A 19,145-nucleotide genomic window follows, 5' to 3' on the forward strand; every position below is an offset into this window, starting at 1 on the left:
GAAATAGACAGAAAAGAAGGAAAACATGAAAACAATCAGACAGAATAGCAAGATATAAAAAGCACACTAAGGCAAGATCTATTTAAATCTCCGTTTCATTGTTCTTTTTTCACTCGTGGAAAATTAATATAAAGTCTTATTGCAACAGTTGCAACAGTGTTGCAACAGTTAATTAAAATATTAACTGTTGCACCACATTTATTAATGCAAACCAAGATGAAGAATATCCTTTGATTTCCAGCCATATGTCCGTACCTTTTTGACGGACCCGAGAAGCCGTTATTTCACCTTTCGTTTTCATCTCACGTGACTTAGACAACAGCTCACTTCTTCTCAAATTCAACTCAGGTGGCAAGTCCGTACAAATAACTATAACACTCGCCTTAAGTTTACGAACTTTCAATGTTACCTTTTGCATCTCGCTTTCAAATTCTAATCATGCAGGCACTAGTTTTATCTATTTTTGCTTACTTTTACGTTGGCGGGAGTCAGTGATATTTGCCGAGCGAGAAGCGAAACCATAGCACTTAGAGTATCATTACTGGCTCAGCAATATCTAACATATTCTTGAAGAGGTTTTTTATATTAGTTTCTGGCGTTTCGTCAGATTTTTCATCCGGTAAGCCATGAATCAGCAAGTTAAGCTTTCGGTCTTTTGCTTCAAAAGCGAGCAGCCGTTTTTCTAGAGCTTCAGATTTAAGCTTCTGATCTTGTAGTGAAGATTCAAGTTCACCTATTCGCGAATCACGCTTCGCTGCATCACTCTTTAATGACACGACTTCTGCTGAAATCGAGTCTTAAGTTCGCCTATTCGTGAATCACTCTTCGCTGCATCACTTTTTAATGACACGACTTTTGCCGAAATCGAGTCTCATTTACTGGAAAACTCAGTCTGAGACTCAATAATCCTGTCCAATTAATCAAATAAATTAACAAATTTGTCAAATGACAACTGACTAACATACCACATCATTAAATACTGTAAAAACCGCGATGAAAAAAGAAATTTCAGTTCATTCCAAAGCACATCCGTGAATAAAAAATTGTTACTTATCTTCAATTGGGGCAGGCCCACGCTATCGTTGGCAATCAATTGTAAAAGTGACCCAGTGAAGCGGGGACTTGCTAAGATTTATTCACCACCTTACTTTTGCGTCCAATAATGAATATTATCCAGGTTATACAAAGCCACTCTAGTCTTTTTTCACCAATGATTTTGAAACAAATGAATTTGGATTATTAATTCATAAGAGGATGGCAATTCTGAGAATTCTCCTTGTTTACTGCACTTATTTGATTTTAAACGACGTCATAAGAGAATGGAAGAAACGGTTTTAGCTATGAGCGCAAATTTCTATTAAGAAAATAAAAATTGGTTGCATCGATTTGTATTGTCCGATTACTCTCATTACAAACTAGTGTAAGAAAAACGAAATTTTCTAGTGGAGTTAAAGAGCGAGGTAAAAACCTAAAACGAGTAAAGAGTATTGTTTCGCCATTTATGCAACATATGTTTTCAAAACTAGCTAAAATAAACTTACTCATGATATTTCCCTATATTTCTATAATTCTGAAAAACTAGTGCTGTAGTGTAACCCATGAAAAAACAAAACAAACAGGATTCTGATCTTAGGATCGGACAAGGCTTTAACTAGTGTATAGAAAATAAAGACTAATTTATAAGGCCCACAATAGTGTGTCACCTGCCACATTATCGATGACTTTTTGAATAAATTGAAACAAATTTGTGCCAGTCAAATCGAACGAATAGAATTTTTCCTGTTCGTTTTTTTTTTATTTTTTTGCCCAAAAATCTAAACTGGAAATAAGTCAACCTTATCAAAACTTCAATTAGTTATTTCCAGTGTAGATTTTTGTGAAAAAAAAAAAGAAAAAAAAAAAAAAAAAACAGAAAAAAAAATATCGAACCGGGTAAGATTCGATTCGTTTCATTCGACTAGCACAAGTTTGTTTCCCCGGGCGAGAGAAATTTTAGGGGCGCAAAATTTCTAACAAATAATCTAACGGTTATAATTATTTTGTAATTTTTAAAATTTTGTTAATAAAGTAGGGGCCGCAGCTAATAAAATCAAAATAAATTAAGAAATAATTAAATAAAAATAATTAAAGTAATAAAACTAAAATAATCTAAATAGTTAAATAATTTAAATAAAAATTAAAAAATTAATTAATAAATTGAAAATAATTTTGTTAATAAATTAAAATTTTATTAAAATTTTGCTTGAAAGTTTTGTGGGAGGCATGACAGGGGGCATCAAGATTTTGCCCTGGGAACAAGAAAGTCAAGAACCGGCACAGGCTCACTTAGAAATGAGCGCAGCTCTGCAAATGTAGAAACTGTTAAAACTCCTTATACGAACAATAAAATTTTATCTAAACCAAACGCAAATAAGAATGTGAAGAATGAAGAAATTAAAGAAATGTAGAAAATATTTTCCCCTGAATAATTAATTATGACGAAATAGAATCCGAACTAAAACAGGCATTTTTAACAACAATTAGAAATGAATCAAGGGACTAGCCAGATTAATCGTGATAATAGGGACACCAAAAATAGCAAAATGAAATTTGTGCAGACCACAACACATAAGAATAACTTAATTTTTTTTACAGATTAGCCTAAAACACTATTATATTGCTGCGGCACAGTTAGAAAACACACTTGTTGACTTACGCCCAGATGTTGTGCTTATTCAAGAGCCTTATGTTAAAGAATCGAATAAACTTTCAATTGTACCGAATATATATAAAGTTTAAGACTACGTCTGAGGAAAGATTTCATAGTGCTGCCATAATTGTCCTTAAAACTTTAAATATGATATACATTACGAAAATTTGACCAATGAATGTGTTTCAGTGTCTGTTTATTTAAAAAGCAGAACTTTTCTAGTAGCTCAGATGATCGCCATTTAGCGATTATAGATGATCATGGGAATTATTCAAATCATGTTTCGAAGGCACATTTTTTTATAATTTTTCTAACTAAGATTTTCGATTTGGTTTTTTAACCATTTATAACCAAAACTTAGATTTTTGAAGGATGATCATCCAAAGGATAATCTTCACCGCCTGGCAGTTAGAGTAGAAATAATATATTTTTTAATTAGTAGGGCATTAGGTGTCGAGAAGTCATGTGGAATGAAATAAAGGATGTAATCAAAGGCTCCAAACAATGGAAGCCTGGCTCCGATGAAATTTTTGAATTTCCAGATGGCCAGATGGCATATTTCAGGCCCAGATGGCATATTCTTGTGAGAATATGCAACCCATAGTGGCGCTATAAGCGTGAGTGCAGGAAATGAGTGGAAAGCAGGTGGAATTCCCAAATGCAGCACTTTGGAACTCGGCCTACGATGCTGTTGAACATTTCTTGAGATTCAATAAACAGGAAACCTACAAAAAGTGCGTGATAAGCTCAAACTTCGTTAATTTCTTAAACCACATTGGCCTGCCATAATCCGGGTTGCAGCTGTAGCTAGCAACCTAGTAAGAGACGATCACGTCCAATGTTGATAAAGAAGAAACGATCACAAATGGGTTTTTTTAAGGCCAAACGTGAATACTGAAAAAACACACAAAGCGAAGATTTCGAGAGGACAGCCGCCTCTCTTCTTCAGCGCGAACAAAATAGTATATTCAAGGATTACTCAAGGATTATCACGGAATAGTATATTTAGTATTTTGTTCGCGCTGAAGAAGAGAGGCGGTTGTCCTCTCGAAATATTCGCTTTGTTTGTTTTTTTCAGTATTCTCATTTGGCCTTAAAAAAAAAACTAGGCTCAGTGTTGCCAGTCCTCACAAGGCTGGAAAACATTGATAGGATACAAAGCATACCTGGGCTTTAAAGCACGTCACTCAGCTAGCTGATTCAGTTCTCTGGTGACTGGATAAGTGTTTCACGAATCTCCTTTCTATGGACTTTCATGAGAACAACTTTAGGGAGTTTGGAATTGGAACTTCTATCCACCCATGTTTAAATACTAGGTGCCTTCAAAAGACAAAAGGGTAATCTTAATTGATCACTTGCTAACAGAGTTGAAACTCATGGTCACCGTCTCTTAACACAAAGGATAAAGTGAGGGCCTAGCACAATGCTAAAAATCAGAATTACAAGCAAAATTGAATGTGCTTGACTTGTTTTCGTTTCTGTAAGCGGATCGTCCAGAAAATGATACCGAATCTGAATGCACTGAATTTTATTTTACTTATGAGTGAAGTATTTGACGTGGTTCTAATATTCCTCTTTCCTGTTTTATTTAATTTTTCTATAAATATAGTACAACCTGTATATAGCTCAATATAGTACAACCTGTATATAGTACAATATAGTACAATCTTATGAGTGAAGTATTTGACGTGGTTCTAATATTCCTCTTTCCTGTTTTATATAATTTTTCTATAAATATAGTACAACCTGTATATAGCTCAATATAGTACAACCTGTATATAGTACAATATAGTACAACCTTATGAGTGAAGTATTTGACGTGGTTCTAATATTCCTCTTTCCTGTTTTATATAATTTTTCTATAAATATAGTACAACCTGTATATAGCTCAATATAGTACAACCTGTATATAGTACAATATAGTACAATCTTATGAGTGAAGTATTTGACGTGGTTCTAATATTTCTCTTTCATGTTTTATGTAATTTTTCTATAAATATAGTACAACCTGTATATAGTTCAATATAGTACAACCTGTATATAGTACAATATAGTACAACCTTATGAGTGAAGTATTTGACGTGGTTCTAATATTCCTCTTTCCTGTTTTATGTAATTTTTCTATAAATATAGTACAACCTGTATATAGCTCAATATAGTACAACCTGTATATAGTACAATATAGTACAAGCTTATGAGTGAAGTATTTGACGTGGTTCTAATATTCCTCTTTCCTGTTTTATATAATTTTTCTATAAATATAGTACAACCTGTATATAGTACAACCTGTATATAGTACAATATAGTACAACCTTATGAGTGAAGTATTTGACGTGGTTCTAATATTCCTCTTTCCTGTTTTATGTAATTTTCCTATAAATATAGTACAACCTGTATATAGCTCAATATAGTACAACCTGTATATAGTACAATATAGTACAACTTTATGAGTGAAGTATTTGACGTGGTTCTAATATTCCTCTTTCCTGTTTTATATAATTTGTCTATAAATATAGTACAACCTAAGTTAAATTTTTGTGGATACCCTAAAATTATCTTTTCTGTATTATACTTTAATACGATACATTGGGTATTTAAATATATATTTCAGTATCTGAATACAAAATATATTTTAAGTGACTTATTTGGAAATGCAATTTAAATACATTTGCAGCCAAGTATTTTGTATGTGTGCTTAGATACTTTTTAAAAGTATTTAATCATTGCTGGCAGTAATTATATGGTAAGACAAACAAATTGCTTTATCTACATTCGTTATTTGCTATAATTTTAGTGTAAGATCACTTCAAAAACATTAAAATTATATTTTGAATACTGAATATTTGCTACTTTAATAATACTTCAGAACATATGTAGCTGATTTAAAAGTATATAATTTTCTGTATAAAGTATATCATTTTCTTTCTTTTTTTGTCGCTTTTATTATGTATTATGTATGTTTCTACAATTATGTATATGTCTTACAATTATAATGATGTATGTTTTACAATTTACAATTATGTATGTTTTACAAAACATACAATTATGTAGGTTTTACAATTATGTATGTTTTACAATTATACAATTATGTATGTTTTTGTTCTTTGCATTTTTTTTTGTATAAGTCTACTTGGCATTTCAAATTTCGGTTAAATTTGAAATTTCTAATTTGACGAAATGTTAAATTTGACTTTTATTTACAACTTAGTAATTAAAAAAAAGTAGTTGTTATAATGAAATTAGTGCTACAACATAATATAGCCATAACAGTTCAGCTTCTAGTTGTGACACAGTCCTCTCCTAGAGTAGAGCTCAGAAATGGATGTGAGGGTTTGAGAAGTAGAGACCATTGGAACAACCAGTAAAACCTATCCATGGCACTTGAATTTCTCCATCCAAGCCATAGCTCAAACATGCTTTGCGTTTGACTGAAAATGATCTAAGGGGGTGGTCTTTTAAGCCATTTTTGAGTGGGAAGCCAATATACCGGACCCTGGTCCGTAGTCCTTTGCATGTAGGCTACCTCAAGGCCAGAATATCAACAGAGAAAATGCTTTATTATAGTTTACGTTTGAATCCAGTTACCATGGTACGGTGTGGACAAAACTCTCCCTTAATATTGGAGGTTAGAAGGTCAAAGCACTCTGCGGCATAGATTGCGCCCCTTTTTTGATTGAGTCCCCAGCAAATACAAGCCAGTTTCCTGATTCATTTTTCTCATTTAGAAGTCTTTTAAGCTCAGCCTGAAGCTGCAGGTTTTCATTTCTCAGCTTTTGAACAGTTCTTTGAAGGTCGTCCTGTTTTTGCTTCAGACGCAACCGGTAGGATTTAGCTGCTTTTGCATTCTGCTGTCTTTTGTCAGTTACACTATCTTTCTGCTGGCGTTTTGCCATAGTTTTCTTCTTGACAGCCTCAGGTGGTAAGAAAGCCAATTGTGATCCTTGCGGCTGAAATTTAGATGGAATTTTTATCGCACAACTTTGGAGGGAATTCGTGCTTTTAATTTTGGCATTTATATTCTCTGCGTTGGGTAACCCCAGGTCAAAATCCTGAGGCTCAGCTATTTCAGTCTGTATGCCCAGCTGCCCAGTATACATATCAAAGCATCCATCGGTATTGGTTGGGCTATCATATTTTATGCTCATTTCTTCTTGGGCCCTGGAATCTGATACATTCGTCAGAACATTTGTAGATGACTCACAAGGGATAGATGGTTTGTTTAGAAGATCGAGTGAGATAGCAGGAATTCCTGACTGGTTGTAGATATTTTTATACTGCGTAGTATAATTCTCGGAAAATGCATTCGAAACTGTTTCAGCTTTTTCCAACATGATTTGATCAGTGCCAAAGACTGTCAGGTGATGCGCGTAATCTTGAAAACTAACCCTATCTTCTCCAAATGGGATACTCCTATCCCAAGAATTGATATTAGAATAGACACTTTGATAGCACGATGCGGTGCCATTTACTGTGGCGCTTTGATAAAACATTTTTTTTGTGTATATAAAATTACAAGATGATCATTTACATATTGACGTTATCTTTTAATCTCTGTGTGCACTCACAATATAGCATATAGAGCTTGGTATAATTTAAATATTTGGAATTTTTGCGTAATAGGTATTAGAAAAATGTTCTCTGTGTGGTGCAAGACTTTTGCAATGTTTAATTTTTTTTTTTACAAATTGTTGTTCCTCTTGAATCAATTAAAATGTAAGAACTGGTTTAAAACACGTCATCGTTTGTCATATTCTCGTCGAGGTTATTTATGCTAGTGACGTCACTGGACTGATCTTTTTTTTTTATTATTAATGTTGATGATGAAATTAAGTCATTTAGTTAATTGTGTGCAGGGATTTTTATTTAGGCAACAATTGTCCTTAATTGGGGAACTATGATATGTTGGATTGAAGATTGTAAATCTTTTTCAAGGTTGAACATCTTTCTGACGTTTGCTCTTTTGACTGTTCATGACGCTCTGAGTCTGCTGTCAAGGGTGACACCAAAAATACTGGAAATCGGGCAAACTTTTTGAGGCTTGTAACTTTAAGTGAATTTTATAAATTTGGAATGAGCATAAAAATCAGATTCTTTTGTTGTATATATTGATATCAAAACTCCTTTTCTTAGGGTTTTGATTGCAACCTTATCATGAACTTGTTTGATTGATGAACTTGTTTGTTTGATTTCTCAGGAACTTGCTGATTTTATAGTTTTTGGTTTGAAGCAGTTTTGATTTGAGTTTAAAATCGACAGGTCATGACAAATAGGCACAAGAAATAGCACAAACCAATAAAATAAGTAATTTCTGGTGTATAGTCTATATTGGGCTGTATTAGGAGGCGGGGCTGAGACCCATTATAGTGGTTATTATGGTAAACATTTTAGGGTTCGTCACTTCTGAAGGAAACTTGCTCTGCAAATAAAAGTAATACCATTAAGTTCCTTACGGTAAATATTTAACTTTTTGCCACTTCTGAAGGAAACTTGCTTAGCAAATAAAAGTAGTGCCATTAAGTTCCTTATAGTAAATATTTAATGGTTTGCCACTTCTGAAGGAAAATTGACCAGCAAATAAAAGTAGTACCACTAGGTTCCTTATAGTAAATATTTAATGGGTTGCCACTTCTGAAAGAAACTTGCTTAGCAAATAAAAGTAGTACCATTAAGTTCCTTATAGTAAATATTTAATGGTTTGCCACTTCTGAAGGAAACTTGCTTAGCAAATAAAAGTAGTACCATTAAGTTCCTTATAGTAAATATTTAATGGTTTGCCACTTCTGAAGGAAACTAGCTCAGCAAATAAAAGTAGTACCATTAAGTTCCTTATAGTAAATTTTTAATGGTTTGCCACTTCTGAAGAAAACTTGCTCAGCAAATAAAAGTAGTACCATTAAGTTCCTTATAGTAAATATTTAATGGTTTGCCACTTCTGAAGGATACTTGCTCAGCAAATAAAAGTAGTACCATTAAGTTCCTTATAGTAAATATTTAATGGTTTGCCACTTCTGAAGGAAACTTGCTCAGCAAATAAAAGTAGTACCATTAAGTTTCTTATAGTAAATATTTAATGGTTTGCCACTTTTGAAGGAAACTTGCTTAGCAAATGAAAGTAGTACGATTAAGTTCCTTATAGTAAATATTTAATGGTTTGCCACTTCTGAAGGAAACTTGCTTAGCAAACAAAAGTAGTACCATTAAGTTCCTTATAGTAAATATTTAATGGTTTGCCACTTCTGAAGGAAACTTGCTTAGCAAATAAAAGTAGTACCATTAAGTTCCTTATAGTAAATATTTAATGGTTTCCCACTTCTGAAGGAAACTTGCTCAGCAAATAAAAGTAGTACCAATAAGTTCCTTATAGTAAATATTTAATGGTTTTGCCCCTTCTGAAGGAAACTTACTTAGCAAATAAAAGTATTTCCATTGAGTTCCTTATAGTAAATATTTAATGGTTTGCCACTTCTGAAGGAAACTTGCTCTGCAAATAAAAGTAATACCATTAAGTTCCTTACGGTAAATATTTAACTTTTTGCCACTTCTGAAGGAAACTTGCTTAGCAAATAAAAGTAGTACCATTAAGTTCCTTATAGTAAATATTTAATGGTTTGCCACTTCTGAAGGATACTTGCTCAGCAAATAAAAGTAGTACCATTAAGTTCCTTATAGTAAATATTTAATGGTTTGCCACTTCTGAAGGAAACTTGCTTAGCAAATAAAAGTATTACCATTAAGTTCCTTATAGTAAATATTTAATGGTTTGCCACTTCTGAAGGAAACTAGCTCAGCAAATAAAAGTAGTACCATTAATTTCCTTATAGTAAATATTTAATGGTTTGCCACTTCTGAAGGAAACTTGCTCTGCAAATAAAAGTAGTACCATTAAGTTTCTTATAGTAAATATTTAATGGTTTGCCACTTCTGAAGGAAACTTGCTTAGCAAATGAAAGTAGTACGATTAAGTTCCTTATAGTAAATATTTAATGGTTTGCCACTTCTGAAGGAAACTTGCTTAGCAAACAAAAGTAGTACCATTAAGTTCCTTATAGTGAATATTTAATGGTTTGCCACTTCTGAAGGAAACTTGCTTAGCAAATAAAAGTAGTACCATTAAGTTCCTTATAGTAAATATTTAATGGTTTGCCACTTCTGAAGGAAACTTGCTCAGCAAATAAAAGTAGTACCATTAGGTTCCTTATAGTAAATATTTAATGGTTTTGCCACTTCTGAAGGAAACTTGCTTAGCAAATAAAGGTATTTCCATTGAGTTCCTTATAGTAAATATTTAATGGTTTGCCACTTCTGAAAGAAACTTGCTCAGCAAATAAAAGTAGTGCCATTAAGTTCCTTATAGTAAATATTTAATGGTTTGCCACTTCTAAAGGAAACTTGCTTAGCAAATAAAAGTAGTACCATTAAGTTCCTTATAGTAAATATTTAATGGTTTGCCACTTCTGAAGGAAACTTGCTTAGCAAATAAAAGTATTACCATTAAGTTCCTTATAGTAAATATTTAATGTTTTGCCACTTCTGAAGAAAACTTGCTCAGCAAATAAAAGTAGTACCATTAAGTTCCTTATAGTAAATATTTAATGGTTTGCCACTTCTGAAGGAAACTTGCTTAGCAAATAAAAGTAGTACCATTAAGTTCCTTATAGTAAATATTTAATGGTTTGCCACTTCTGAAGGAAACTTGCTCAGCAAATAAAAGTAGTACCATTAGGTTCCTTATTTTATGCTATTTTCAAATATCATGGTTGCTTTTCTGGCAATGCTGATAACTGACAACGGATTAAAAATGTTAACCCCGCTACTGTTTGTTTATAGGGTCTTAAGAGAATTGAAACACAAAACAACAATTCAAGTTTTTTTTTACGTTGGAAACATAAAAACCTGTAAGATATTTTTTACAGTTTAGAGACAAAGCAGTCTAGTTTCTTATGCGAGGGTTTTGTATTCTCTATAAAGCGACACTTTTGAATAACCCTACAAACATAGAAAATATCATCAGTCGTTTTATTTGCTCTAATTTTGTGGATATGTGTTGCATATGCTGCAAAGCAACAATTTCTGTTCATTTTACGTTTCAACCTCTCTCTTTACTTCCTTCACCATAAGTTGTTGTTTTTTTAAGAGGAGTTATTCTATCATTTTCTGTTAGGTCCATTGTTCAAACGGCAATTGACGATATGAATCAATCTATTGAATCAGACGTGATGGTCAGAGCTGTTCACGATGTAAAAGGGATCGATATGGGATCGGGTCTAGTCCGATACAAAGCTGAAGTTGACTTCGATGGCCGGGAACTGACTCGATCTTATCTCGAAAAACAGGATTTGGAACTTTTACTTGAGGTTTAAATTTTTAATATTTACCTATACTTAAAGGGTGTTAAAGTGGACTAAATACGTAACAACAATACTGTATCGTAAAACTCTGTTTAAAATTGTTTTAATTTTTTTCTAAGATTTATCCTAATTTTATTATGTGTTGACTATTTTACGTGTTAGTTATTTCTATGTAGAAAAAGGTGTGGAGTTCACAGTCTCAGTCTGAGCTCCCTCCGCTCCTTCCTAAACTAATATAAGTTGTTCAAAGAAAATCAAATCTGTCAGAGGAATTGTAATTTAATATGTCATTTCTCTTAACCGTGGATGGCTGAAAACATGTCCACCGAAACGAGAAAGACTGTTTGGCCGATTCAATTCTCCAAAATAGTTCCACATAAGAAAGAAAAAACTAACGACAGATTTATACCCTCTCAATACTCTCATACCTATACCCCAATACCCTCAATATTCTCATAACTTCTTATGCCCTCTCAAGAATAATAGCACGTGCTCTGCCACATTCTATGCGTCTGTTTGCTTTTTGTTTTGCTATATGAATTTCTAAACAAATTGAAAACTTGAGGTGAATTTTTTTTAAACTTTTTTAAAGCTGCGAGGGGGAAAACGGGCTATAAAATTGGAATGTGCACTGAAAGAAAAAAAAACACAAAACTTGAAAATGTGGCGTCATAATAGAAGACAGCCATTGGAGGGGCCGAATCACTAATTGAATAGAAGGAGTAACATAGGACGATGAAGCCGACTTTTCTTCTCACTCAAATGACCGTGAATTGGGCCTTTGAGCCCACCACGCCCATAATATAAATATTTGAGAACAAAATCAGCTCCCCCTTCCTATGATTTAGTCATATAAGATATGTGAAATCTGAATGGAATTTACCATTGAAGCCTGGCACATAAATTGAAATCAGAAGCTTTGCAATGGCCTTTCGGAATCAGAAGCTTTGCAATGGCCCTTCAGATGTGTAGGCAATTTTTTTAGCTCCTGGGGTAATGTCACTTTTTGCCCTCCACCCTCTGATCCATGTAGGTTGACCTATCTCTTATGAAATATTGTTTTCGAGATAATCAATTTTGTGTTACGTATGGGCCGATGTTCGTCCTTTATACTACATTGCAGCTATTATTGCATCCATGATATGGTAGACAAATTATCTAAATGGCGCTCCAACAGGTTTTACCCTTTGGGTTATATGTACCCCTTGCTCCCCCCCCCCTTCCACCCTTTAGATACTCTATTTTTGCCATTGAAGTTGAAATCAGAATTATATTTTCCAGTAGATGCATTTTGCACTGCAATCACGAGTTCTAATCATCTTTGATGGTTTACAACAGTCTCAACCTTTTTTTTTATTTTTTTTTATATATTCAGAAAGAAACGCTTAGTACGGATAGAAAATGGTCACTTGATTTTTTTTTTTTATAGTTGAAAAAACGGCCCACAGTAACGTTTTTACAGGCTAAGTCGCCGCTTTTATAAGCCAGGAGACCGTTTTCGTATGGGTCTGAACTTACCACTAGTTCTATCTTAAAGGAAGTCAGTAAACAACTGGGGTACAAAATTTGTCAATTTTCCACGTCTTTCTATTGCTTCCATTGTGATCTGAGGCAGGTATGTTAGAAAAACCATGCTTTCTTTCAAATGTATTAGTTTGCCAGAATTTGATTAAATACTTCTTTTATATTCAAAAGAGATTTAAATTAAACCACTCATGAAATCTAGATGGAACGAAGGTACAATGAAAGAAAAGAAACAACACCGAGGAAATAAAATGGGCGTGTCCGAAAGATTCTGTAAGCAAAAATCTAATACAATATCCAGCGAGAAATCCACTGTTGTTGTTCCAAAGCACAGTATAGAAATGATAGACAGTATGATCGTTCCCTATCTCACCCATTATAAAAACCCGGACCGAGGTGCGAGTGCTCCGGAGAACGTAAAAACATAAGCGACATTAGATCTTTTCACGGGTAGACAAGTCAGATTTCTCTTGAACGTGAAACTTGGCTTCAACGTTGGAACACTAAATTTTAGAGAAGCTAATTTTAAATTAGTATATTTCAATACATATATTAAAATCGGTAATTAGAAGTGCAATGTTATTATTTGATGTTTTTAGGAATTACAAGTAGGTTTCGAACTCTCGAGTTGATTTCAAAGGCATTTTGAGAAAGTTTCTGCCAAAATACGTGTTCCAGGGTAATTGGACCGCTGACACATACTAACATTATTAACCCGCTAATGAAAGAGTATGTGGGAAGAGCTGTTTGTAAGCACCGAGAATGAAGGGCCAGAAATCGTCTGCGGTGAAGTTACTGTTAATTATCTTTATACAGTGTTCGAAAGCTAATGTGCAGAACGTGCTTCTTCTTCTGCAAACAATTGCGAACATATAGATCTGTATATTGGGAATTAGCGTTAAAGCGCATATCAAGTGGTTTATTCATCTTGAATTGCAATATACAAATTGTACACAAATTATAAATTTACCGCCTTGACTCTTTTCCAGCTTCTCCTTAACCCATTTTGGTATTATTTGGATTTATATGCCTGCTGTTATTGACCTGTTATTACAAAATACCTGAAACCAACGAAATTACTGAGTTTTTATCTATATGCTGGGGCTATATACTGACAAAAAAGGTTGAAAGTGAGCTGGAAAATGGATGATTGAAAGCTGCTCTGATAATGAAATGAACCCAAGTTTTCTGTATTTAAGGAAGTAATAATTTTTTTTAAGTGCTTAGTTCAGAAGACGGCATTAAGAAGACTGTGAATGACTAAGGAATAGAAAACTGCTATTCCCTTTGCCAAAATGTTGTATTTGATTCTTTCTTTCAAAAATTCTTTCTCTGTTTTTAACTTTTTAGAATTTTTTATCAAAGCCTCAATTACGATTTAGGTAATGATGCGATTGAGGATTTTCAAATACTTAAAACAGCCGGATAAGGGACTTGAACCCTTGACATTTATATTTTGGTTTAAAGACGAATGCTCTACCGACTGAACTAACACGGCTGCTCTAGGGCTCTACAAACCGTATAGGGCTAAACGTAAATCAGGTTGTCCACAGTTTGGGTGGGAGGTTATCGTAAAGAAAGATTTAAGGGAAATACGAACTTCCTGGGAGGGTGTAAAGAGGGAGATTTGAATAGATTGGGATGGAAACGGAGCGTGCGTAGCTTCGTTGGCATCAGGCAGCTTGATGCTGCAACGAGTGGTTGGTGGTAGTAGTAGTAATAGTATTTAACAGATAAATAAACAATAAGTTACAAGGTTATCAGATAATTTTTTTTCTTTTAAAATCCAGGACAAAATCCTTCACTTTCAATGTATCTTTGGTTATCGAAATTCGTCAGATTATCTAACCAATTATCCAAGTCCGAACCAAAAATCCAACAACTTATTCAAGATAAAACAAGACCGCGGAGCTGTAGGACGCGCTTAATATTTTAGTACTTGGCATCGTCGTATTGTTTAATCGGACGAAAAACTGAAATCCTTAAGATATAAAAGGGTAATTTTACTTGAAATAGTTTCCGTAAGTAGTTTTCCGCTTAGGTAAAAAATCGCAATTTTTCTCCTGTCTTCTGCTCATACTCCTGACTACTCTCTTACTGCTACTACTCCTTACTTATTACTATTTTCTCTTACCCCTTTACCCCTACTTTCCATCCTTCCTCGGATCTGACAACGCAGTGGTGGTTCTGGCCTCTCTTCAGCCCTGGGGGCAAAATTTATGATTTACTGTTGATTATTTTTAACTTACTATCTAAATTATTTAGTTAAATTGATTTAATTATTTTAATTATACTTATTTAAACATCAATATAAAGTGTACTGTATTTTAATAAAAATAAAATTTCAAAACTACAAAATGATGATAACCATTAAATTATTTGAAATTATGCCCCACAAAAAATTCTGCACCTGGGGCAAGTGCCGCCTCTGTCACCTTTCTTAAACCACCTCCGCGACAACTTCAAATTGAACTTCAAAAATAAAACTGAATCCGACAAATTGTCGGAACGTAAAGCGTGCAAATCCTGAATAGGTAGAATTCTCATAAAAACTTTTTTTATTATTGCTGAACGTTCACGTTTGGTATCTAGCTTTTACCTATTAGCGAAGAGAGCTTTTGTTGTATCGTATAATTTGGTTTAGCAGACTGGTACCCACTGGTATAGTTAAATTAATGGGCCCCAGCAGGAAAGAGGGGGGATTTCTTTGCCCCCCCTCTTCTCTCCGCACTTCAAGTTCAACTGTTTTATTATTCACATAAACATAAGTATATATTTGACTTGGCCCATGGAGAGACGAGTTCGAAAAACTAGGCCTAGACGAAGATAAAATAACAAATAACCTTGTAGTATAAAGACAAATAATAACACTATAGTAATGTGACCTATCCCAGGATTCTTGTTTAAATATCAAAATTTCATTATTATTAATTGTAGATTATTAATAGAAGATAACCATGTGGCCTTTTTCAACCAGAGCAACCAACGTTACAAATAGCTTTATCTTATTTAATAAACACTAAGGTAAAGAAAATTTTGAACCAAATAGAATTTAAGATTCTTTTTATGTAATAGGATAGAAGTAAATTTATCAATAAGATTCTTGTGAGCATCCCAGCACCGGGCTATCCTCACAAACGGAGCAAATTCAGATCTCTCAGTACGATACTTGTCAATGAAGATACTCTTTTTTTTGCCAAGTGTTACAATTATGTAAATCTTGTGTAATCTCTGTAAAGACCCAAAAATATACAGAGTCTAAATTCGTGTAACATTCAGAAAAATATGGTAGATTTCTTGTGAGGAAAGACAGGCAAAATCAGTATTTAAGATGATTGTTCCTTGGAAACATTTTTCTCCTTTGAAATATTTGTTGCAGGATTGCTCCACACCCACCTTTTTCCACGAATGGGAGGAATATTCAGAGTTTCGACTAGTTTTTTTCAGAAAGGTGCAATATTTTTATCCTAACAAAATTTAGCACCCTTTGAATGCAAGGCCGTAACCAGGATTTTTTTTTCGGAGTGGGTTTTACTAAAAAAAAATTTTGTGGGGGGGGGGGGGTACACAAAAAACCTCAAAAAAACGCATACAAAATTTGTTTATGTCCATTCTGTTACGTTTTTACGAGTCAGACAAACATTTCGGGGAGGGTTCAAACCCCCTAACCCCCCTGGATACGGCCTTGTTTGAATGTACCTGGTCTTCTGAGGGAAGAAGAGGATCTCTAAATGCCCACTACAGTGGCACATGTGTAGTATCATAGGTAGCGCAATAGCGCTGCCTAAGAACGATGTTGGCACAATGTATTATTTATTTTTTGGTTTTTTGGTTTCTTGGTCTTAGACCAGGGTATTTCGTATCGAAGGAGTTGTCGTAGAAACTTCGAAAAGGGGTCATTCGATTGGAAATCGGAGGGGCTTGTGCCCTTTTTAATAGTTGAAAGTGATTGGAAGGCAACTAACACCCCTTCCACGCCCACCATTTCCCCAAACACATCCAATCAAAATTTTGAGAGAGCCATTTTGTTCAAAGAAGTTGAAAATTCTGGAAATTAGGTCTTTGACGATGACCACCCCCCCCCCCACACACACACAGCCCTCTGGACAATGGTTCTCAGCTATGCCCTGGGGGCATATAAGGTTTTTTTTATAGAAAGTGTTGTCGTAGAAACTTCAAAAAGAGCTCATTTGATTGGAAATTAAAATGGCTAGTGCCTTTTTTAATTGTCGAAAGTGATTGGAAGGCAACTAAAACCCCTTCCACGACCACCATTTATCCAAACACATCCAATTAAATTTTGAGATAGCTATTTTGTTCAAAATAGTTGAGAGGTCCGGAAATCCGGAAATTATATCTAAGAGGATGACACTTCCCCCACAGCCCTCAGGGTAAGGGTTGTAAGTTATACCCTGGGTCCATATAAGGTTTTTATAGAAATATTTGTCGTAATAAGATGATAAAGGGCTCCTGTGATTCGGAATTGAAAATGCTAGGGCCATTTTAAATAGTCGACAGTGATTTGAGGGCAACTAACCCCCCTCTCACGCCCATCTTTCCCCCAAACATATCCAATCAAAATTTTGAGATAGAGATTTTGTTCAACATAGTTAAAAGATCTGGAAATTATATTTTTGAGGAGGACACTCCCCCCACAGCCCTCAGGGCACGTGTTGTAAGTTAAGCTCTGGGGACATATAAGGTTTTTTATAGAAAGTTTTTTCCTAGAAACTTCAAAAAAGGCTCATTTCATTGGAAATTCAAAAGGCTAGTGCCCTTTTGAATAGTTGAAAGTGATTGGAGGACAACTAACCCCTCTCTCACGCCCACCATTTCCCCAAACACATCCAATCAAAATTTTGAGATGGACATTTTGTTCAACGTAGTTGAAAGGTCCGGAAATTATGTCCTTGAGGATGACAATCCCCCCAATCCCCTCAGGGCAAGGGTTGTAGGTTATGCCCGGGGGGCATATAAGGTTTTTATAGAAAGTATTTTCGCAGAAACTTCAAAATGGGCTCATTCGATTGGAAATTGAAAGGGCTAGTGCCCTTTTTAATAGTCGAAAGTGATTGGCGGGCAAGTAACCCCCCTCTCACGCCCACCATTTCTCCAAACACATCCAATCAAAATTTTGAAATAGCCATTTTGTTCAACGTAGTTGAAAGGTCCGGAAATTATGTCTTTGAGGATGACAACCCCCTCGAAGCCCTTAGGTCAAGGGTTTTAAGTTATGCCCTGGGGCATATAAGGTTTTTGTAGAAAGCGTTGTCGTTCAGAAAGTGCTTATCCGATTGGATAGTCGGAATTGATTGGAGGGCAACTACCCACCATCTCACGCCGCACCATTTCCCCAAACACATCCAATCAAAATTTTGAGATAGCAATTTTCTTGAGATAGCAATTAAGTCTTTGAGGATGACAACCCCCCCCAGCCCTCAGGGCAAGGGTTGTAAGTTATGCCCCAAGGTCATATAAGGTTTTTATTGAAAGTGTGGTCGTAGAAACTTCAAAAGGGTTCATTCGATTGGCAATTGGAAGGGCTAGTGCCTTTTTTAATAGTTGAAAGTGATTGGAGTGCAACTAACGCCCCTCTCACGCCCACCATTTCCCCAAACACATCCTATCAAAATTTTGAGATAGCCATCTTGTTTAACGTAGTTGAAAGTTTTGGTAATTAGGTCTTTGAGAATGACAACTCCCTCAGAGCGTTCGGGGTAAGAGTTATAATTTATGCCCTGGGGGCATATAAAGTGTTTATAGAAAGCGTTGACGCAGAAACTCAAAAAGGGCTCATTTGACTGGAAATTGAAAGAGCTAGTATCCTTTTTAATAGTTGAAAGTGATTGGAAGGCTTGACATTTCTATAGTAAAGATCGATGTGGGTACAATGTATTATTATTTTTTTTTCTTTCTTTTTTTTTAGACCAGGGCACTTCGTATCGAAGTAGTTGTCTTAGGAACTTCGAAAAGGGCTCATTCGATTGAAATTAGAAAGGGCTAATGCCCTTTTTAATAGTCTAAAGTTATGGAGGGCAACTAGTTACCCTCGCACGCCCACCCTCCAGTTTGCCCATTATGTTTAAAAATTAAATGTTGCCTTAAGATTGAATCAAAATGCACTGTGTTAATGCTAATTCCCAATAAGACATCTCAGCAGTATCCCAAAAACGATTGAGGATATTATGTTCAAACTTTCGGGGCTACTCTGCTCTTAAAATTTAACCAAATCAAAATAGCGTATATCCAAGCTGTCAAAGAAAGTAAACAGATTTTTTTTGGCGAATGGTATCAAGTTTTCTATTTCAGGTCAGCTAGAGGAGGTATGAAACTAAATTAAACACTACTATTTGTGTCCAGATTTTTAAAAGGGTAAAGGGTTTATCTTGTTAAAAATTGCTGTAAATTTTTATCCAGCATACAAATAGCAGGCAAACTATAAAGTGTTAAAAAAAACGAAAAGATTTAAAGAATTATTTTCTTTTTCCCTGAAAAGACCATGTCAGTATAAAGCGAACAGAAATTAATTAAAATTGTTTTTTCCACAAAATAAGTTTTTCAAAGAAAAGTTAAGAACTCCATTA

General features: G+C 34.5%; 1 protein-coding gene across 1 annotated transcript in view; it reads left to right on the forward strand.

The window, feature by feature from the left end:
- The window catches only part of ZnT49B (solute carrier family 30 member 9), an 84,342-nt gene that overhangs the window by 55,833 nt on the left and 9,364 nt on the right, over window positions 1-19,145 (forward strand). The window contains exon 9 of the mRNA XM_089107184.1: window positions 10,851-11,043. Within this exon, the coding sequence (XP_088963310.1) occupies window positions 10,851-11,043 (193 nt within the window). The remainder of the gene's footprint in view (window positions 1-10,850; window positions 11,044-19,145) is intronic.

Source organism: Artemia sp. Qi Xiang Cuo, chromosome 21, assembly GCF_049724085.1.
Source record: "Artemia sp. Qi Xiang Cuo chromosome 21, ASM4972408v1, whole genome shotgun sequence".
Classification (NCBI taxonomy): Eukaryota; Metazoa; Arthropoda; class Branchiopoda; order Anostraca; family Artemiidae; genus Artemia; species Artemia sp. Qi Xiang Cuo.